The sequence below is a fragment of the Brachionichthys hirsutus genome, chromosome 2 (genome assembly GCF_040956055.1).
Source record: "Brachionichthys hirsutus isolate HB-005 chromosome 2, CSIRO-AGI_Bhir_v1, whole genome shotgun sequence".
Lineage (NCBI taxonomy): Eukaryota > Metazoa > Chordata > Actinopteri > Lophiiformes > Brachionichthyidae > Brachionichthys > Brachionichthys hirsutus.
In genome coordinates, this window is record NC_090898.1 from 16,506,490 (window position 1) to 16,529,756 (window position 23,267).

Below are 23,267 nucleotides of genomic sequence, written 5' to 3' on the forward strand. Positions count from 1 at the left end.
TGTGTGTCGTACTGCGTGTCGTACTGCGTGTCGTACTGCGTGTCGTACTGCGTGTCGTACTGGGTGGCGTACTGCGTGTCGTACTGCGTGTCGTACTGCGTGTCGTACTGCGTGTCGTACTGCGTGTCGTACTGCGTGTAGTACTGCGTGTCGTACTGCGTGTCGTACTGCGTGTCGTACTGCGTGTCGTACTGCGTGTCGTACTGCGTGTCGTACTGCGTGTCGTACTGCGTGTCGTACTGCGTGTCGTACTGCGTGTCGTACTGCGTGTCGTACTGCGTGTCGTACTGCGTGTCGTACTGCGTGTTGTACTGCGTGTCGTACTGCGTGTCGTACTGCGTAGCGTACTACATGTCGTACTGCGTGTCGTACTGCGTGTCGTACTGCGTGTCGTACTGCGTGTCGTACTGCGTAGCGTACTACATGTCGTACTGCGTGTCGTACTGCGTGTCGTACTGCGTAGCGTACTACATGTCGTACTGCGTGTCGTACTGCGTGTCGTACTGCGTAGCGTACTACATGTCGTACTGCGTGTCGTACTGCGTGTCGTACTGCGTGTCGTACTGCGTGTCGTACTGCGTAGCGTACTACATGTTGTACTGTGTGTCGTACTGCGTGTTGTACTGCGTGAAACTGAGAGAGTGTTCTCCCCCTCGTCTACTTCCTGCCCCCCCTCCCCCCCAGGTTGCTACGTAACTAGCAGAGAAGAAGAAGTAGCCCGTCTCTGGAGTAAAACTTGAGTGAAGTTTTAGACTCAACCGAAATACTTCAGCGCCCGTCGGGTCGGATGAAGTTTTATAATCGAAACAAGTTTCTGTCACTTTTCATCAACGGTCGTGAAGCAACAGGCCGAGTCCATCATTCAGCATGGCTGCCCTCATTATTGTGTGTGTGTGTGTGTGTGTGTGTGTGTGTTGCAGAGTGTTGAAAAGGCGCTCTAATCTCCAGCCGTATAACAATGAAGACACACACATGCTCCGCCCTCCCGCTGCTCCCGTCCCGTCGCCATGGCAGCAGCACAATTCCCAGAAACTGCCCTCCATCCTTAACGCACACGTCGACGCGCACACGTCGACACGCACACGTCGACACGCACTATAGATTCCTATCGGCTGTGAGAGCGAGCGCAGCGCGTTTTACACGCGTGTGGATGCCTTTACATTGTGTGTGGACAATGGTGGGATGTGTGTGTGTGTGTGTGTGTGTGTGTGTGTGTGTGTGTGCACCGCTGAACACACACACGCGCGGGGTGCATGTTTGTTTTTCTGTAAACGTCGGCATCTTTTGTTTTCCTCTGTTTGTTTTTGAGAACACACACTCAGCTGTTTTCTGATTGTTTATTTGTGGCGTGATCATGTGACCCGATGTCGTGTGTGAGAAACAAATGAGTGTGTCGGAGCACTCTGATTGGCTGAGGACGGTGACGGCTTTCTGATTATTCCTCCCCCCCGTGGAGTTCACTGGTGGCGGCGGCGGCCGATGACTGTGTTTCAGCGGGGAAGAAATGGAACTGTTGTTTTTTTCCCAGCTTGAATTCCTTTATAAGAATTTCCCGTTTAATGCGTGAATTAAACCCGTTCACATGCGAGTGGATTGTTTTTCCCGTCTGTGGAATCTCCCTCGTGAAAACGCGACGTTTTGAGGTTCTAATTGAGCTCAGAAACGCGCTTTAAACACGTAGCCACGCCGGACACGCCTGTCGCACATCTAAATGTGTGTTTTTCACACGCGAGGACGGAACAATAAACTGAAATCTCATCACGCCTGCCTCATCAGCATCGGTACCATCGCCGGCCAGCAGGGGGCGATAAGGACGTTTTGGTTTATGGAAAACTGTTTATTTATTTTAACTGTCATTTATTCCATTTTCATATAAAATCAACGCGCACACACGCACACACACACACCGCCTACCTGTGCAGAGGTGTGTTTTCTCACACAGGGAGGGGCTTACAGATTCTTAAAGCGCCACGCTGCGGCGTCTCTCTCTTCCTCGCTCGCCCTTTCTGGGATCCCCTCCCTCTGAGTTTGACATTTTCGGAATAGTTGCGGCGACCACAGAATACTTTCCCAACTTCTGTGGCTGACTGAACTGGAGACGGAGTTTGCTCTCCATCACTCCTCCTCCTCCTCCTCCTCTTCCTCTCATCCCTTCTTATCTCCCTCCATTCTGTAAATTCAGAATCTCCTTTATTTGTCTTTGTTTCAGCTTTAAAGATGCCCTTGTTATTTTATTTACGTTTACATCGCATTCTCTTTTGGTTTCCAATTGCATTATGGTGTAGCAGAAAGGGGAGGGACTTAAGAGACGCTTAAAGCTTGTATAGATGGCGGCAGATAAAAATTAAAGCCACACTGGTGGGAGGAGCTCTTTTGAAAGTGATGTAATATTCACGCCGCTTTGTGTCATCAGTGTTCCGAATTGCAGGTGGCGAGACACTAAATTGTCGAAGCCCATGCTGCACACGAGCTAAACGCAGAATAATGCTAGCAGGATGCTAGCAGTCAACAAATATAACAACAATAGCATGAATACTTTTGTGACTCTCATCAGAGAGATGTCACAACGCTGACATCAGACGTCTAAGATGTTAAGCGACAACATCTACATTTATGCTACGAGGAAATACCGCCTTAAAAAACAGAAGCTAGCTGCTGTGGGTCCGCTGTTCGCTGCAGTTTCCTTCAAACTGATCGTAGTGGAAGTGAATGGAAATCTCAGGCTGCCTGGGGGGGGAAACCAAAATAAACCGACGCCACACTTTCAGAAGATGGCGGGCAGAAGTCCAAAGTAAACATAATTTGTATGAAATACAGCGTGCACAGATACCGCGGCGGCGCTCTGGAAACACTTCAACGACTGGATCCACCGAACTTCACCGAGCAATTAAATAACAACAGAACCTGCCAAGAGAAATCATCCGCTGTCCTGCCTCTGCTGAGCGGCTCGGTCGTAGAACCGCGCTGCTTTGGGCTCGTAGCGTAGCGGCAAAGCGCCCCACCCCCGCAAAGACTCGACCACACGGCTCGCTACAGCACAAAATCACAACCGGGCGTCGAACACACGCATCGCATCGACCCGTTATTTCGTTATTAATCATATGTAGCTTAGCATTATCTGGATTTAACAGGCTAGCATACATGCTAAAATCCGCGACAGCCAATCAAACATTAGCGCTAGCATGTTGGGTTATTCGAGTTATTGTTACTATTGTAATGCTAGCACAATAGCATTAGCGTTCAGTTCGTCTGACTACCGTTTTATCCCTGACTTTACCTGAATATAAATGTTAACATTTAATGTTTATAAATTCGTCCTCTGTAGCTGAAGCAACTATGCTAACTTCACGCTTTTCGACTAGCATCAAAGACTTTTAAATTATTACGATGCTTTTCTGACGAAAGTTGGCAGAATTAGAAAAGCTGTGACCTGTAAAATCCAAAAGCCGGAAACTTCTACATTTAGGAGTTTAAATACTTTATTTTGTTTTGTTTTTAAAACAAACAAAAAAACATCTTATATTTGTTGCGGCTTTTAGCAACAACAACATCGGCATTTAACATATACACATTATAATTATTTATAATTATACACGTTATAGTTTGTAGTAAAATCAAAATCCACCTTTTAAGAAATCTGAGAGAGGAAAAATACTTTTTTGGAAACTGAGTCAACTTAATAATTTTATGAGGATCAAATTATATGATGGCGACCGACTGGAGGCGGCGGTGTGAGTCGTGGTGAGGTTGTTATTCACCAAATAAACTCTGGTTTGGTTATTCTTAGCGAGCCATCCGCTAACGCCGGCGTTAAACCCTCGGGCACCTGTAATTGGTGCGGCTGAACATAAATGAAACGCGTCAAAAACAAACAAAGTGAAATTGCTGCTTAAAAATAAAGTCCAGGTCCGGTTGGAACTGGCAGCGACTGATTACAGCGTTCGGACTGGAACTGGGCGTCTGTCCGTGGGACGGGGTGCCGCTCCGTCCCGACCGTCACGGATACTCGGCTTGACTCGCGTTCTCAACCGAAGCGACAAACGACCCGTGTAAACGCAACGGTGCCGCCTCACGGCCAAGTCGCCCTGTGTTCCGCGGCGCAGAGCGCACGTAGCTTCTAAATGAGCGGCTGTTCTCTCTGACTGAGGTTGTGTTTGAACAAGACTCCATAAAGGACAGACGAACAGGCGGGACAAATGTCGGACGACCGCTCTGACAGAACCCAAACATTTGTCCCGAAAGCCTGAAACGTAGCGCTAGGAGTTAGCGACGACCGCACGCTATTATCTTCAGTACGCGGCTGTGCATGGAAAGTTCTGACTCCCACTCTGGCATTTTTTATTCTCTTAAAACCACAAGAAAGGTTTCTTGTCATTTTATTTTAATTACATTTAATTTGAAAGAATTAAAGACACTTTGAGACCTAAAGATTAACCAATAAAAAGAGTCAGAGGTTTGGCCTTCGTCCCAAGTTCTGTAATTATTCCTTTTGTTTTTCTCCTCTTCTGCAGCTTTGGTTTGGAATTCAGATCCGATTCCATCCTTCTTGCGGGCTCCATCCCAGTCCTTATCGCCCTCGGCGACCGTCGGCGCCGTCCCGGTCCTTATTGTCCCCTCTGATTGACTTTGTCTGATAGCATTGGCTTCAGGAATCACGCCGTCTCCTTCAGCGGTTCCCACAGGCTCACCACAAAAGAAGAACGCTCACCCCCCCACCCGAGCGGTCCAAAGAATCCACGGTCCCACGTCGGCCCGGAATCCTTCTCCTGTTCCCGTTTGATGGGCAGAAGACCGTGGGGGACTGAGACGCGGAGACGAAACAGTCGGGTCGGGAAACAAAGCCAGTACGTGATGTTGTACACAGAACCCGACCCGGCAGAACCGTTTATCAACCATCATCTTACCAGCGATTCACTTCCTGGGTCAGACGTGGCACTGAAGAACCTTTGCTTGTCTCCGTGGGCTTCCTGATCGATTGTCTTGATTGTCCTCCTTTTTAGACGCACCTCTTTTATTGATCGATTCCTCTCTCCTGACATTGCGGCTCTTTTTGAATTTGTTTTTCTTCTTCTTCGCGACGCCGGCCGGACGTTTGGTCTGATCCGGAATGAGACCTTTTCTGACACCGGGTCTTTGATATTGGAAGTTTCACACCAGCAAACGGCCGGAACAAACGACGTAGGCGAGAACGCCGCCGACATCTTTGATTTAAACGCTACTTAAAATAAAACTAGAAAAACACTCAGAGCACAGACCGGATCTACACCGTCCACACGGTGATCTGGATCAGCACCAGAAGGTTCTAGATCGTTCTTGGTATCTTTATACACCAACATGAAAAGACAAAGTGAATCAGTTTTAACTGATTCTTGAATCCATAAATGGGTTTAATGTTAAAATGTAATATTTGTTCCTGACCTCATTCTGGATCAGAACCAGAAGACATGATGGTTCCTATCGGACCACTTTATGACCGGGATTTCTGGTGAGTAAATCGAATACGTAATTTACAAGATATGACCTCCATTATATAAGTAAATGGGGAAAATCCAGATGTTTTTGTATCCGGATCGGTCTCAGAACTTAATGAATCTTCAGATTTTAATTCATCCAGATCTATCCAGCAGTTTTTCCCGTAATCCTGCTAACAGACAAACAAGCGCGTAAAAGCAGAACCTCCCCGGGGGAGGTAATAAAAGTTGCGTACGTCGTCTTTGACATCTTTGAGGGGACGCGTTGCGTTTCTACAGAAGCTACCGGATCGGCCGACGTCCCGCACGCGATGTCCGCTTTGCATGCCGACGCCCTGCGTTCTAACAGTCTGAAGGTCTTTGCGTGCAGCGACGGGGCCGGTAGCGTCTCGCCGGTAGCGGGTCGCCGGTAGCGTCTCGCCGGTAGCGTCTCGCCGGTAGCATGTCCCGCTCTGGAGGACATGGGACACGCGGCTCGCAGCGATGCAGCGTCGGCTGTTGAAGAACGCGGCTGCAAACGTCTCGAGTCAAACGCCGCGTGTGAAAGTCGCCGAGAGGACCCGGGGACTTCCGCTCAGGTGTCGATTAGCTTCCTGCGGCCCCGACGGCCGGCGTCCATCACCGCCCTGAAGGCGGAGGCCTGTAATCCGGGCCCGGCCTGTAATCTGCATGTTTGGTGTGTTCTCAGTTGATCCGCCGTCAGTCGGCGCCGCCGGCCGCTTGGAGCCGTCTCTATCACTTTAGTCTGCGCGTCCTAAACTAGCGTCGGTCTTCATGTGACCTCACAATCTGACCAATTGAGTTTTTTCTGGTTGCAAAATGTTTGGCGCCACGTAACGTGTAATCAGGAGGAGTGGCGTGCTCGTCGAGACCAGAGACGGGACGAACCGGGACTTTATGAAATATGACGGCTGCCATCTTTAGCCTCGGCTTCATCTCCCACTCGCTTCCCGCTTCCTTCCCGCTTGCTTCCCGCTTGCTTCCCGCTTGCTTCCCGCTTGCTTCCCGCTTGCTTCCTGTTGGTACGTTCCGGACAGAAAGCTTGAAAATGACACGGCGGCGAATCTGAAGCGAGACGAGAGAAGAGGGGCGGAGAAACTGGAAAGATGAGGAGGCGACGGTTTGAGCATCGGTGAGAGGAAATGACGAGAAGAGAACGGCCGGACGTGGGAAGCGTCGGACATTAACTCCAGGATGGGGACCGATAAGCCCTGCTGGGCTGTGAATAGACGCACGCTAACCGCCCCCCCCCCCCCCCCCCCCCCCCCCCCCCAGGCTACATCGCTCATCGTTAGCCGTCACGCGGAACCAAGCTAAGCTGCTGGCTTACGCAAATCACCGCCATGTGTCAAATCATGTGAGGAAATGATATGTTTATTCCAAATATCATAGCCATAAAATAGTTTTGTCTCAGATTTGAAGTTTTTAGATTAATTATATTTCATTTCTGAGCTTTGAGCTTCTTGAATTTAAGTTTTGTTCAATCTGTGTGCAGAAAAGGTTAAAAAAAAGTGGTTGTTTCAGCCAGTTTGGAAAAACAAGCTTGTTTTCACACTTTCGCTCCCATTTATGAAATAGTTTCGTTTGAAGGGACTTTTCCGTCCGTCCCGGACCCTGAACCCGACCGAGCGCGTCGAGGCTAAAACCTCAAGTTCCACGGAAATCTAGGAGAAAACGCTTCTTCCCGATCACGCCTCTCTGTTTTCAAATCGTAAAACATAAATGAGCATCCAGACAGCGACGCAAGCACGACTCCCCCCCCCCCCCCCCCCCCCCCCCCAGCGTCTTTCATGTTGGTTCTGGAGGGAGTTTCATGGAGTCGTCCTGGATCCCCGTCAACATGCCGAAGGAGAAGAGTTTAGTCCTGCAGCGTCCAGAACTGTGAAGCGGTAGAATCAGGATGCTCGAAAATAAGCGTCATGACTGCAAGAAGCTTCCGGCGTGGGAGTGGGAGGGGCGGGGCGTGGCGTGGGAGTGGGAGGGGCGTGGCGTGGCGTGGGCGTCCGTCCTCCACGCCGCCCGGAACACACCTGCCGTGTCGTTAACACAGTTTTGATAAAAACATGCAGAAAATGTTTGTTTTTGTTGAGATTCCTGACCTTTGACCTCAAAGGCCATAAAATGGTGTGTGTGTGTGTGTGTTGGATAAAGGTGGGGGATTCCCACAGCGACCCGTGTTAGCGGTATCCGTGTGTGTGTGTGTGTGTGTGTGTGTGCGCGCCATCCATCATCACACACACTTCCCTCCATCAGCGCATTCAGAAATAGAACGGTGTGTGAACATGACCTCTCCCACATATAAACACGCACGCACGCACGCACGCACGCACGCACGCACACACACACACACACACACACCAGTAAACACACCCATTACAATGCCATTGTGTCTTTTCGTCCAGAATGTGGGTGCGTGTTTGTTTGTGTCTGTGTTTGCGTGTCTTATTAGGAGTTGTGAAGGAAAGCGTCCCTCGCCATGTCCTCCCCTCCTCCTGTCTCTTTGTCTCTCTCTCTCTCTCGCTCTCTCCCTCTCTGGCGCTCTTTTCTTTCTCGCCACAAAGTCTGGCATCTCGGCCAAATTTCCTTTGTGGCAAAGGTGTGTCGCGACGACACAAACGCACACACACACACACACACACACACACACAAACGCGCGCGTTGGGAATAATTAACGCCGTGGCGTTGAGAAGAAAGGACGGGTTAGGAGAAGGGACAAAAGACCACCGCAGAGCCCGCATTATTTCCTCTGGATCGTCGTGCGGCGTTCATGGTCCCCAGAGGATGAGGACGCTGCACGACTTCACATCAAAAGAAATGCAGCATTACCGCAGGAAGCGGCTAGGGGGCGGTGCAGCAGCAAGGACGCTTTATATTCACCAGGTGCATCGACCCAAGCTCCGTTTGACTCTTCACTGCCCCCTGGTGGACGGATCGCCGTCTATGCTAGCGTGCGCTAGCGTGATGACACAAATCTACCTGAAGCTTTGTAGCAGGCTAGGCTACGTAGCAACCGCGTTGTCTTTCTTCGCATTCTAGACACACACACACACACCTGCACACACACACACACACACCTACACACACACACACACACACCGCACTGGGAGGAGTTCCTGGTTGGTCGAGCAGGAGGCTCGTTGGCGCCGCCAACAGATTCCCCTGGAGCTGGGTGTGGGGGAAGACGGCGAGCGTGTGCGCCGCCGGGGTCAGTGCGGGGGCGGGGTCGAGGGGCGTGGCCTTGGACGTGTCAGTGAGGTTGAACAGATTCATCAACGTGGACTAATTATTCCACATCTCAAAGGTGTTCTTGAGCGCAGCGCCGCTCGGTGGACGTCCCTCATGAGTCCAGATTCCCTGACGGACATTGAACGCAGCACGTTGGGGCTGCTGTCGACCCTGAACACTTTAACCGGGGGGGGGTTAAACCCATGCACACCTGAGCGGTGGCGTTGAGTTCCGAGCCGGGGCCCGTCTTCCCGACCGGGATGAGGCTTTGTGTTTGGAATGTCGGATGATTTAATCGAGTCTCCGTTGCCGACGGACGTCCCAAACGTCCATCTGGAAGCTCTTTAAAATCGTTTTTTCCTGCAGTAAAAATCTGTGCAATAAAATCATCGCCAGAAATTAGGATCAGACTTTTTGTTTTAATACATTTTTATTTTAAATTTAAATTTAATTTGCACATTTTGTCCGTTTTATGAAAACTGTTGCTTCTCATTTCCATGTTTCTTTCTCTCTATTTAAGCGACGCCACTAATCGCTGCGGTCGGGACTGACCTGCCCTGAAACACACACACACACACACACACACACACACAGACACACACACAAAGAGAAAAACAAATGTGAGTATCCATCTTTTGCATCTCACATGTGCAGACGTAATTACACGTTTCTCTTGTGCATATTGTGTGTGTGCGTGTGTGCGTGCGTGTGTGTGTGTGCGTGTTAATGCATGTGTGTCTTGAATGTGTGTGAGAAGCTTCTTTCTCAGTTGAACAGAAACAATGGAGCCTCTCTGATTACATCTGTGTGTGTGTGTGCGTGCGTGTGTGTGTGTGCGCGCGTGTGTGTGTGTGTGTGTGTGAAGCTTCAGGGGGGAGGAAAGAGGAGGCGGCGACGCTTGGTCCTGCTCCCCTCCCTCCTTTGACTTCCACACACGCCCGCCTGGCGTCTCATTGGCTGACTCTCCCGTGACGGTCGTCTGTGATTGGTCAGCGAGGGGTACATATACGCTCAGCATGGGTCGGTTAAATCTGGCCACAAGTTTCAAAACTTTCAAACGGGGCAGCGAGTCGGACGGCCTCGGAGACGGCGCTCGGGAAGAACCGAGGAAGATCTCCTCTTCCTCTCATCTCCTCTTCCTCTCATCTCCTCTTCCTCTCTTCTCCTCTTCCTCTCATCTCCTCTCTTCTCCTCTTCCTCTCATCTCCATGTTTCAGATCCGTCTCTTTTACGTCTTTTTAAGAGGAAACCTTCCGAGTCACAATTTCTGAATCCGAGTTCTGGAATGAATTTAACCGAGCCCAGAGAGACTCTCCTGCACGCCAGCCGGGCGTCCCTCCGGGGGCCCTGGGGGTCCGGGACCCCGAGCCCCGCTTCTGGTTCTGAAATGGCCTTCGACCAGAACCTCTCGGGGGACTGCAGCTCTCCTGACGGCAGCATGAAGAGGACAGAACCGAGGCTCGCTCGTGGTTCCGGAGGACAGAGTCCAGACTCAAACCCGGCAGGAGGTCCGACTGCAGGCCCGGCGGACGGGAGGGCGCTGGGGGCCGAGCAGCGGATCCGCCGGCCCATGAACGCCTTCATGGTCTGGGCTAAAGATGAGAGGAAGCGACTGGCGGTCCAGAACCCGGACCTGCACAACGCCGTGCTCAGCAAGATGCTCGGTAAGACGGGGACACAGAAGGCGCCGTCGTGGGCAGCCAATCAAACGAGCGACTAAATGGTGACATCACAGGTCAGCTGATTGAAGCCCGTCAAAGCGTGCCGGCTCAGATTACAGATTAACGTGACAAATAAATGCAAATAAATCTCCGTGTGAAATCTAGAAGAAGCTTCGGCAACGCGTCCGCGCCGGTTAGAGCCGCGTCGGGTTCGGACCCGGAACGGGGACGCCGTTGGGTATCGGACCCGGAACGGGGACGCCGTTGGGTATCGGACCCGGAACGGGGACGCCGTTGGGTATCGGACCCGGAACGGGGACGCCGCTGGGTATCGGACCCGGAACGGGGACGCCGCTGGGTATCGCACCAGATGTTTCTGTATCCAGACGAGTCTCCGGATCCGGTTTTAATGGGATCTAAGTTAGACCGTCTTCAGACGTTTATCCATCCGGCAGGTTTTCTGTCATCCTGAAAACAAACAAACAAACAAACAAACAAACAAACAAACGCCGTCCTCTCCAGAACGTTCTGGGCGGAGGTTCATCCGTATCGGACCTGCTGCCCGATTCTGACTTTCGGATGACGAAATGATTGTTGTCTTTCCGACATTCCTCCCAGGTCAGTCTTGGAAGGCCTTGAGTTCCACGGACAAGCGGCCATTCGTGGAGGAAGCGGAGCGCCTTCGGGTCCAGCACCTGCAGGATCACCCGAACTACAAGTACAGACCTCGCCGCAAAAAGACCACCAAAAAGCTGAAGCGGGTCGAGCCGGGGCTGCTGCTTCACAGCCTGGGGCAGGGCGGGGCGTCGGGTCTGGGCTTGGGACCCGGGATCAGTCCGCTGGGTGCAGACAGCGTCTCTGGGGGGGCTACCTATGGACGCCCGGGCGCCCACGCCATGCACCACCAGCACCCCCACCACCTGCTGCCCTCTCTCAGGCAGTTCCGGGACCTGCAGCCCCCGGGACATCCAGAGTTTGAGAGCTACGGCCTTCCCACCCCGGAGATGTCCCCTCTGGATATTCTGGAAGACGGGGCGGGGGAATCCGTGTTTTTCCCCCAGCACATGCAAGAGGAGGCGGGGCTTGGAGCTTGGGGCGGGTACCACCACCCTCATCATCACAACCAGCATTACAGCCATAACTACAACAACCACAGTCGGCAAAGCTCCACCCACGGTGCGGCGGGGTACGGTCCGGGTTCCGGGATGAGCGTTCCCAGTCTGAGTCCCGGTAGAGGTTCCAGAGGCGTCGAGTCAAATCTGACCTCGAGCGTGAGCGCCGTGAACTCCAGGTTGAATCCGAGTCGCCACATTGCCTTAAGGAGTCCAGCAAAGTGTCCCCCACCTCCTCATGACGCCTCCTGTCCCGTGTCCTACCCCCAGCCCTCCATCAGCCTCCCTGAGCCGATGAAGTCCCAGCAGGTGCTGCATCGAGCTAACGGCTACTTCGGCCAGGTGTACGCTAGCAGCCCGCTAAACGGCGCGTACTACATGCCCTCTCACCTGGGGCAGCTCTCACCTCCCCCGGAAGCTTCTCCTTCCTCCTGCTCCTCCTCCTCCTCCTCCATCATCCAGCCGACCTTCCCCCCCACTTTGCCCGTGGACAATTCCAATCCAGAGACCCCTAGCCTAATGGGCCCCTCCTCCGCTGAGTTCTGGTCCGAGGTGGACCGGCATGAATTCGACCAGTACGTAAACGCCGGTAGGGATCGGGAGGAGGTCTTTGCCTGTGGTGGGAGTGGCTTGAAAGTCCAGAGTGGGCGTGGCGGTAGCAGTAGCGCACCTCGTAGCATGAGTAGCAGTGTTAGCGGTATCCTTAACAGCAGCATTCTAAACGGCGATGAAGGGAACAGCCCCCTAATATCGGCGCTATCTGATGCTAGCAGCGCCGTCTATTATAGCGCCTGCATTACTGGATAGCGACGCCATCTTGTTTCAGGCCGCTTGGGTTTCAACCATCTTCAGACACAGGAAGTATTCCAGAAATCAGATTCTTACATTTAAAGTTAAAACGGACCGGTTCCGGTGCTGGAGCGCAAAAATAAACTTCATGGTGATCCCTGCTTTTTAGATCGGATGATTCCTGAACAAGATCCTGATCCGTGCTAGCTAAGCTAAGCTAAGCTAATGTGTTGGCATGCGGCGGCAGCTAGCAACCAGACGGCGTTAGCTAACGTTGCCGTCGACCCGTCGAGGTTCCCGAGGTGCGGTCGGAGTAAAGGACGCCACCTCTGTGATCTCGGGGCAAACATAGAACCGTCTCAACGGGAACGTGGAGACGGACGGAGGGAAAGACGGTCCGTGGGAGGGAATCCTGCTTCCATGTGTCTCTCAGGAACGTTGTCGGGAAAGCCTTGGCCGCAGAGCGGACCGCCGATTCCTCCCACAGACTATCGGGGTGTTTTACGAGCCGGGTTGGGTTCTGACCGGGATGCGTGCCGTTCCCTCGTGTCCGACTCCCGGCCAAAAGCGCCGCGTCTTCAAGTTGTTTTCTTCTTGGCGGATATTCTGATGAGTCAAATGTTCTTCTTCTGTGACCGGCCGAGCCTTTACGGCGCAACGAGGAGATGAAAACTGTTATTTAGTTCCACGGATAACGGAACACGGCGTTCTGGAGCGTCACTGGAAGAAGACGTCTCGATGAAGGGTTCTCCTAAACGCCGGGAGGAGACGAGGACTCGGCTCCACAGAGCTCGCGGGTTTCCTGTCTTCAAGGCCGCCGTAGCTTCCGTTCTTTAGCAGCTGCTCAGCTGTTCCCGTCTGTAACGGCGTGGAATGAACTTCCATGTTGGGTTCTGTCCCACCGCCTTTTACCGTCGGTTCTCCTGAGAACCTGAGACTGTGAAACGTTCTGGTTGCACTGGGATTGACGCTGCTCTCTCTGTTAGTTTCATAGATTCTGCTTTCAAAGGTCCGGTTTGTTGTTTTCGGCTCTTTCTTCGAGGCGTTTGGCTAAGCTAGCTAGTTTGTTAGCTAATCCCCTCCATCCAGACAGAAAGGAGCGATTCAGATGATTCATTCAATCTAATTTTATCACATCGCTCTGTGATTAGGAACCCGCCTCCAGACAGAACCGCCGATCGGGTCGATAACTCAACGCTTTGTGCTACCGGCTGATTTACGGCCGTAGATTAAAACAGGAACTTGTGGTTTCGTTTGCGTTTTGCAGCGTCTGTGTTAGCGTAGCGTCCTGTGATCTCTTCTTTAAGGATTTATCTGGCATCTGTTCGCCGTTGGTTCCACAGACGATCCTTTTGTTGTTGTTTTGACATGAAACGGTAGAACCAAACCGAGGATCCCGCCGCCGCCGCCGTGAATCCTGGCGGCTCGGACCCGAGGACGATCCGAGCCGCCGCGGAGGGGAAGAAGCATTAAAAATAATCCTGCATCTGCGTCGGACATTCTTTTCTGTTGACACCAAACTGTCTCGTTTCCATTTTAATTTACTGTGACGTGCAGAAGAACATCAGAGAGACGCTTTCCGTGCAGCGACGCCGGCCTTTTGGGAGTCATTACGGAAAGAAGGGAAAAATAAAACACAAACAGAAGAACTTTTCCTCAACAGTCACTTCAGAACAAACTCAAGCCAGAACTTTGGGTCGCTGCGATTTTCTCTCTTTGTGCTCGTATGTGAAAAGCGACGGTTTGTAAATGTGTCCGTTCTGTTTGATAAAAGAATTCTCATGAAATAAACTCCTCGTTTCCGGCTTCTTCTTCTTCTTCTTCTTCTTCTTTTGGGTCTCTGCAGCGACACGTTCGCAATAAACAAACTTAAAAATGGACGTTTAACAAACAGTCGTCGCGATTAGACAATTTTAGAAGAATTTAATTCATCGGGTCAAAGAAAGAAAGTTACTTTCGGGGACGTTTGCTTCTCTTTGAACCGCCTGAGTGTAAAACCACTTCCTGTTTGGAGCCGTGGCGACTTCCTGCAGACGAACTCGGATCCGGTTTGGACGTTTCACTGCTGCGTCTTCGGCTCGGTGGCGCTGTAGAGGTCAAAAGGTCAAGAAATGATATTTAACGGGAAGCCAAAAGCATTTTAAAATGGTGAAAGCGCTCCCGTCGGCCTCGTCCCTCGGCGATCCATCGTTCACATGCTGAACTGATCTGCTCCAGATCCGAGGACGGGCGGGGCGGGTCCAGCAGACATGTGTTGCTGCTTCGGGCCTTGGCGGCCGGGCGAGCGCCGTCCATCGTTCCCTGTTAGCATTAGCTCGTGTTGGCTTGGCATTGGGAGAAGCACATCGGACAGGCATTTGGGGTTTCCTGGTTTTTCATCCCGACTCTCATCCATCCTGACCAGAACCAGGATCGAATGACAGGAGGCGGAACAACTTCCTAACTTTAGCAGAACAACTGTTTCCAGAACGAACGGCGTAATTGGACATCCGCAGCGAGATCTCGGTCCTCGTGTCTCAGAAGGAGGGACAGAAAGACAATCGGCTCAGTGTCCTGCCCTGATTCTGTCCTCTCCGGGTTCAGATCTGGCTCAGCGGGAGAAAAACTATTTTCTTCTTTTTCTCTTCTTTTTCCCGACTCTTTTCCTCCAGTCTTTATTTCCTTTCGAGCTTCTCCCTCTCTTTCTCTCTCTCTCTTTCCCTCTTTTCCATCATTATAATTGATTTGCGATATTCGTGGCGAAGCGATTGGATTCGTTCCCTGCAAACGGCGCCCTCTATGGGCGTGGCAGCGACGGCGAAGATTGCACTTTATTTTGAAATGAGAAAACAAATCATGAAATTAAAAACTCCACTTCTGTCGCCGTGACAACCGCAGATGTTGTATTCCTATTAGTATCACTACTTCTGCTGCACAGATTTTACGACGACTTTAACTAGAACTAATCAACTGTTGCTAGGCAACAGGATCAGTCTCAGGCCACGCCTCCTTACGTTCCCCTGTGTCCAGACTCGGCTCCTTCTTTTTCTCCAGGTCGTCTTCCTTCGACCTCTGGACGCTCCTCTCTTCCTCTTCCCGACACGTTTTTCCTCCTCCACTCCTTTTCCTCTCATGCATTTTCCCTACATGTTTATCTTTCCTGCCTTCTTGCCTTCCTCACCTCCATCCCCCCATCCCTCGTTCACTCCTACACTCCTCCGGAGAAACGTTTCTGAACTGTTTTCCTTGTGCTCGGTGTCTCTTGGTGTGCGTTTTAGCAGCGAGGATGTGATGAGGAAACTCCTGTGGAAGTTTGGGATGTTTGGAAAGGGTGTGTGTGTGTGTGTGTGTGTGTGTGTGTGTGCGTGTGTGTGTGTGTGCGTGTGTGTGTGCGTGTGTGTGTGTGTGAGGTGTATATTTTATGGGAACACCCCGCTGCTCCCTAATCTGACTGGAAAACATAACAAGGCTGTATTCCCCTTATCCCAGCTGGAAGCTAACACACGTGAGCTTCCAGTGTGTGTGTGTGTGGGGGGGGGGGGGGGTCTCCTGACTGAATCTGATGCTGGTCCGATCTTTATTATTGATTAGCGATTGGTATGGAATGTGTGCTGGATCTGATGATGTCATCGTGTCATTTTTGTCCAATCATTCCTGAAGTCAGAAGATAGAATATTTTCATTTCCCTCACGATGGTAAAGATTGATTTAGAAGCATCCTGGATCCAGATGTTGTCCAGACCAGAACCACTCCAGAACTGGGCTGGACCCGACCTCCGTGGATCTGTCATTGAAACCGATTGATCGTCGTTCCACCAGGGAGCGAAGCGCGGCGTCGGGACGTCCGTGCATCTCCTCAGAGCGAGATGCCAGCGAGAGAGGAATCTGTCCAGCCATGTGTTCGGGCGAGAGACTACGGGTCGGGAGGGAGAGAGAGAGAGAAAGGGAGGGATTTTCCCGTCTCTTTCTGTCTCTGTGGTGTTTTATTGGCCAACATGTGGTTAGGATGTCAGATCAGTCACCGCAGTGCGTGTGTGCGTGTGTGTGTGCGTGTGCGCGTGTGCGTGTGCGTGTGTGTGCGTTTCAGATGTTAGACGGCAGCTGATTTACGCCGTGTTTGTGTGTACGACTTCTCTGTTTACAACGCTACATGTTTGTGTGTGTCTGGATTGGATCCGGGTCTCGTTCCTCGGCTTCGTGTTCCGCGCCGCGACTTCGCCTGAGCGGTTCCCGATAGCTTCTTCTCCTCTTCTGATGGACACGCGTGTCGCATCCATCACGCCGCCGCCGCCGCCATCACGGGGCTTCTTTTTACATCTGGTCACCTGATTGATGCAGCTGCCGCCGGGCCGCGGCTGGAAGACGAGATGCTAACAGGAAGCAGAAGATCTTTTCACCTCAGATTACGTCTAAGCTCCGCCTCCTGGATTGGACCAGATGATGTCATGGTGGTGGGGTGGCGTTCACTCCTCCTTTCTCTGACTCAGGATGTCAGGCTCTCCTCCGTACCCCCATCACTTCCTGTTTCCTGCCTCCTTGGGAAGTAACTGCGCCTTCACTTCCTGTCTCAGGGACTGCTGGGAACAGGAAGTGAGCGGTTTTAATGTCCTCACAGTTCGCAGTAAAAAGTTGGCAACGCTTTCTTCCTGTGAATAAATAAAAGCTGTTCCTAAGATCTGCAATAAAGCGGGAAACGATCTCATGGCGGGGGAAACCCGAGAGGAAACCATCGGGCAGAACCTCAAGGATCATTCCAGCTTCTGTGCTGCCTTCACACTGTGGGACGCGAACTTTCCCCGTCGGGAGGAAACTCAATTGTGTTCCTGTCGACAACAACGTGGCGATGGCGGGTCTATTTCCAGGACTCGCAGGAAAGAGCGGGCGACCCCTGACCCTGAATCCAACCGCGGCCCCCCGACCACAGCGCCCCTCCCTCGGCCCTTCTGCTGCCTCTTTCAGCTCGTTTATTGCTGACAGAAGCGCGTCCACCAGAGGGCGGCGACGAGTCGGACGTTTCAACGCAGGCGGGGGGGTCGTCACCCTTTTTGTTGCGCCTTGCTCAAATTGTAGCTGCACTGCCCCCTAGCGTTTACCGATGGCACTGCACAGCGTGACGGCGCGGATGTGGGAGCCCAACGGGGCGGGGCCTCAGGACGGGGGCGATGGCGTGGCGATAGTAAAACGAGGAAGGCGACATCAGGAGGTCGGCTCAGCCAACAAGACACCATTCTATGAGGAACCACTTCCTGTTTCCTCACCTTAACGATGGAAGCAGTCCCGTAACCATGACGATGAAGCCGCTGTATCTTAGGTTTTATTATTTCACGCCAGGCCTGACGGACGGGTGGAAGGTCATTCCCCCCTTCCTGTATTTTTTTACGTTTCCCCGTCCTTTTTAGCGTTTTCTATTCTTGCTGTGTTTGTCTTTATATTTTTACTCTCCCCGTAATCGTCCGTTTCCTAATCTAAGTGCCGTTTCTCTGTTTCCGTGCAGCTCCAGACTATTTTTTTGAAGATTTCGGGGAACAAAACGTGAGAAAAGCCGAGCAAACGGGAGACAAAGGCTTAAAAAAGAATCACGGAGGAGAACGATTCCGGGGATTCTGGCTCTGCGGTTCTCAACGTCTCATTTTAAAGCGTCGACCCGCCTCCAGAACGTTTTGTTCTAATTCCGTCTATTTATCTTTCTGGCTCCCCCCCCCCCCCCCCCGGTTCTCCTGAACCTGCATCCTCGTCAAACACGACTTTTCCAGAGCAGCCGCGTGGAAATGAAAAGAATCTCGGCCTTTAGTTTTATAGATTTGACTCCGCAGCGTTGTCACTAAAACAGGCGTGTGTGTGTGTGTGTGTGTGGGCGTGTGTGTGTGGCGGCCCAGCATGACGCCATCGCCACGGCAGCCAGCAGACAGAGAGGAGAGGACTGTGGGAAAGTGACGGAGATGAAAGAAGGAAAGAATCGTCGGTTTGAGGAAGAGAGGAAACTCTTCGTCGCGGTTTCACAGCAATTCTTCAATTATTTGTAGTTTCAGCGACAAAAACGATGGGAAATGAGTCTTTTCTGTAATCCTGCATTTTGACCAGCAGCACGGTGGCGCAGTGGGTGGCGCTGTTTCCTCACAGCAGGAAGGTCACGGGTTCAAATCCGACTTGGGGCCTTTCTGTGTGGCGTTTGTATGTTCTCCCGTTTCCTCTGATCAAAAACATAAAGTGTGTGTGTGTGTGTGTGTGTGCGTGTGTGTGGCCCTGCGATCAGCTGGCGACTTGTCCAGGGTCTAACCCGTAGACTGCGGCTCCAGTGGATCCAGCGACCCGGATTTTGGTTGAAACGGCTAATTAAGCGAAGATGAATAAATGTTCTTCATCGGTACTCCGGATTAAATTCCTAGAAGAACTCCATGACCCGGTTCCAGAAGAAGTCCTGGTCCGTTCTGGAGGCCGTCACCGTCACCTGACTGGCAGGACCTGGAACCTGGATCTGGATCTGGATCTGGATCAGGTCTGGTTAGTCGACTCAGAAGTGACTCGGAGACACGGCGTCTCGGCGTCTCTGCCCCCCCCCCCCCCTTATTGTTTTTCTTCTTCCTCCAGTTTTCCCCTTCTCAGATTTCCCTCTCCCAACATATCATTGGCGTGCGTGTGTGTGTGTGTGTGTGTGTGTGTGTGTGTGTGTGTGTGTGCATGTGTGTGTGTGCGTGTGTGTGTGCATGTGTGTGTGTGCGTGTGTGTGTGCGTGTGTGTGTGTGCATGCGTGTGTGTGCGTGTGTGTGTGCGTGTGTGTGTGTGCGTGTGTGTGTGCGTGTGTGTGTGTGCGTGTGGTTACGGGGCACCTCGCTCCGGCTGCTTGCGGCTCCTCGCTCTGTCCCAATCTGCAAAAGGGAAATTCCGCCAACTGGTCCCGGCCCAGTGTGACCAGTGACCAGGCAGGGGGGGGGGGGGGGGGCGGAGCCGGGCCGGTTCCGGTGCTGCGAGGAGGTGAACATGGATCCGATGGATGTCTCCGTCCTCGGTGAACAAATGTGCACCCCCCCCCCCCCCCCATCCAGAGGCGGAGTCTCTAAAACACAAATGGAGACGCGGCTCTGTGATTGGGTTTGGGCGTAGCTTCCGGTTCTGACCAGCAGGGGGAGCCAGAAGCTCGTCTGACTATTCCAGCGGAATGACCACAGAAGTAGAAACTACAGAAGACACCATCCTGGGGGGGCAGGAGGGGGCGAATAGCTCGGCCTCTTCTTTACCCATAATGCCCCGGGGCTGGACGGACTTTATTCAAGTTTATGATTATTAATCACAAGTCTGACACAAACGTTTGACTTTTCAAATTAAACTTTGAAAATATGCAGAATGAAGCGGGAATACGTTACCTTCATCTGAGGCAAAGTTAAACTGTAACCATGGAAACAACAAAACGGAAAAGGTCATCATTAGCAAAGGGCAACCTTTTAATTAAAAGTTACATGTTAAAAAATATATTCAAATAAGATTTTTAATGTTTTAAAATTCATGTTCGAACAAAATTTATACTGAATGTCAGATTTGTTCTAAATCTTAAAGTGAGTTGGAAATTAATGAGATGATGATGATGATGATGACGATGGTGATGACGAGGGTGATGATGATGAAGATGATGGTGATGAGGATGATGGTGATGAGGATGAGGATGATGATGATGATGGTGATGAGGATGGTGATGATGGTGATGATGATGATGAGGATGATGATGATGGTGATGGTGATGAGGATGAGGATGATGAGGATGATGGTGATGATGATGACGATGATGATGATGAGGATGAGGACAGTATTTTGGCGCATTATGAGCTGCAGCAGACTCTCTCCATTCTATCTGCTCCATTTCTACATCAGACATTACCTCACCGGTTTTCTGTGATGTCATCGCCCCCCCCCCCCCTCCCCCTCCTGTTGTCGCTCTCACTCGATCCGATTGTCTTTTTTTACCTCTCCGTTTGGCTCCGTCTCTCCTCTCACCTCTGCTTCTCCTTCGTCTTCCCTCTTCCTCGCTCTTCCTCGCTGGTCACAGAAACAAAATGGTCGTTTTCGAGCTTCACTCTCGTGTTTAATATTTAAACTGTCTGCAGGTGAACGATACCTGATCCTGTTTCATCTCATCCATCACCGAAGACGAGCGTGAAATATTCAGCGCATATTTATACGACACTTTTTGTCAATAATACGTTCGATCATGATCATAGTGGAAGTGGAAAGACACAAAAACACAAACACATCATCAGCAAAGAATAGAAGCAGAAGGTCGCGGGTCGAGGGGACGGCACACCCAGCCCCGCCCCCTCCCAGCACCACCCCCTCCCAGCCCCGCCCCCTCCCATCACCGTCTCCTCCCAGCCCCGCCCCTTCCCATCACCGTCCCCTCCCAGCACTGTCTCCTCCCATCACCGGCCCCTCCCAGCAACGCCCCCTCCCAGCCTCGCCACGCCCCCTCCCAGCCTCGCCCCCTCCCATCACCGTCTCCTCCCAGCACCACCCCCTCCCAGCCCCGCCCCCTCCCATCACCGTCTCCTCCCAGCCCCGCCCCTTCCCATCACCGTCCCCTCCCAGCACTGTCTCCTCCCATCACCGGCCCCTCCCAGCAACGCCCCCTCCCAGCCCCGCCCCTCCCCTCCCAGCAACGCCCCCTCCCAGCCTCGCCACGCCCCCTCCCAGCCTCGCCCCCTCCCATCACCACCCCCTCCCAGCACTGTCTCCTCCCAGCCCCACCCCTTCCCATCACCGTCCCCTCCCAGCACCGTCTCCTCCCAGCCCCGCCCCCTCCCATCACTGTCTCCTCCCAGGTCCAGCCCCGCCCCCTCCCATCTCTCTCCTCCACACAGCTGGATGCAGCGATTCTACCGATGCTGGATGTTCCCCTGGAAGCTTTATCTTCGCCTCGTTAGCTTTTATTTGATTGTTATAGCTGATATTTCTGCTCAGAGTTTCACTGAATCATTTTTTTGTGGAGCGTAAAAGCAGAATATTGAGCCAATAACGTGCTACGCTAATCTAGCGTGAATTTATGGGATTGTTTCACTGTCTTCCTGCTTCCTGGGTTGTGATGCTTTATTTTGCTTTGGATCCGGTGAATCTCGAGGAATGAAAAAATTAAAAGAAAAAGGGGCGTAACCCTGATGTTTGATCAACAACTGATCACCGAGGAAACGGCGACGGACACGAAACAAAGCGTAACAAATTAAAGACGGGCCCAAAGTTCCGGGCCTCAGACTGTAAATACTTAAAGGCAGCAGAAAGAGCCGCTCGGCTTTTTATTGATTGTGGAATCGGGTTTCTGCTCGGCCTGAATCGCCCGTTTCATTATTGCTCTGGCTTTATTGGTTTTAAGGTACGAGTCTCCGATGGGGAGACGCGTTTAGCTTATTGCTTCGGCGCGATAAAGCAGCGCCGGCTTATTGCTGGAGTCTGGAGGTCTGATCAGAATCCAGTCAGAACCGGCTGGTGGAACCGTTTCTACTGCAGCAGATCCAGATTAGCATCGAGTCTGCGCCACGAAACCGCGAGGTCTAAAGAGACGCTAGTTCAGTTAGCCGCTAACGGAAGACGAGAATCGGAAATGTCGGCGTGAATCCGGAAACTCAACGTAGCCTTAGCGACATTAGCGTCGGTTCAGAGTCCGGTGGGCCGGAGGAAGCCCAAGAGAACCGCAGGCCGGCATGTGGATGTGAACCCAGAACCTTCTGGCACTGGTCCGACTCCACCGTGCAGGCGAGGAGGGCGAGGAGGTGGAAGCACCAAACCCCGCCGGATGTCTGACCTTCATCGTCCGCCATCGTGATGAATCATTATGGAGGTTTATCGACAACGGAACCAGACGGGATGCCATAAAAACCATCTTCCTCTCGTCTTCCTCATCTTCCGCTCATCTTCCTCTCGTCTTACGCTCGTCTTCCTCTCGTCTCGTCTCCGGGAGCCTCTTCATGATTCTTTAATTGTCTCCCCCGTCCTCGCCATCATAAATGTTTCCTTCGTTTTCTCCCACGCCGCCTCCAGCCCCGCCTCCAGCGTTTCCACGGAACCCTGAAGTAATTAAGCTAAGAACGCGGCTGGGGAGGCGGGTCATAAATGAACAACTGTAAGTGATATTAAAGTATCGGGGGGGAAACACGCCGTCAGGAGTTTTTAAATTGAACTTGGAGAGCTTGATTCTAATTTTGTTTAGCGTTACCGTTGCCATGTCGACGGTGTGAAGTCAGGTCATTTAAATCCAGGAGTTTTTTAGAGTTAAATTCAAAAGCGAAGGAGAATAAAAAGAATCAAAACTGTGATGTTTGCCCCCATTTCATACTCAGGACTGATCGATTGATTGATTGATCGATCACGATGATTCACTGGGTACCTTTTGCCCACGAGACATCCCATCCCCGTCTCAGACCACCTCAACCTCACCTCTCACCCTGTCGGAGCCCCGCCCCCTGCTCCTCCCCTCTAACCTGACCATCCTCCTGCCTCCCAATGAAAGTGCAGCAGGACTAGAGTCCGTTTAATACGGGATCAGTGCCGCGAGCCGACGGGGGCCCTCGATCACAGCCCCCCCCCCCACTGGAAGCATCGATCAGCCCCGACAGTGAGCGACGGCTTCAACGAGAGTTTCGACTTTTGAGACAGACGAGCCGGCCGCAGATTTATCGAGCGCTATGACAGAAGTCTAAACCAAGGAATTCATTCCACAAACAGTAAATGTTTTTCTGGAAAGACAGCGGAGGACGGCAGGACGAAGACGAGCGTCAAGCGGAACCACCGGTAGGCTCCTCCCAGGTCGTGGTCAGCGGCGGCGGCGGCGGCAAGCCGGGCGCGGCGCTTGTGGTTCCGGCCCAGACTCTCTGGTTGCGTTCGTGCTGCAGCCGCTGGCTTTATTCATTTGAACCACGACTTTGACCTTGTTCTGTGGTGCTGAGGTTAAAGATTACACCGCCACCTAGTGGCCTGGCATGCAAACGACCATGAGGAACGTTTGAGATCTCCTCCTGGACGCCGCGCGCCGGCTTACGGGGGCTGTTCTTGCTT

The 23,267-nt window shown here is 52.1% G+C and overlaps 1 protein-coding gene across 1 annotated transcript; it reads left to right on the plus strand.

Moving 5' to 3' along the window:
* The first annotated feature begins 9,981 nt into the window (after nt 1–9,981).
* Nucleotides 9,982–12,276, plus strand: sox18 (SRY-box transcription factor 18). Its single transcript, XM_068748590.1, has 2 exons — nt 9,982–10,360; nt 10,976–12,276. The coding sequence occupies exons 1-2, from the start codon at nt 9,982–9,984 to the stop codon at nt 12,274–12,276; spliced, it is 1,680 nt and encodes a 559-aa protein (XP_068604691.1).
* The last annotated feature ends 10,991 nt before the right edge of the window (nt 12,277–23,267 follow it).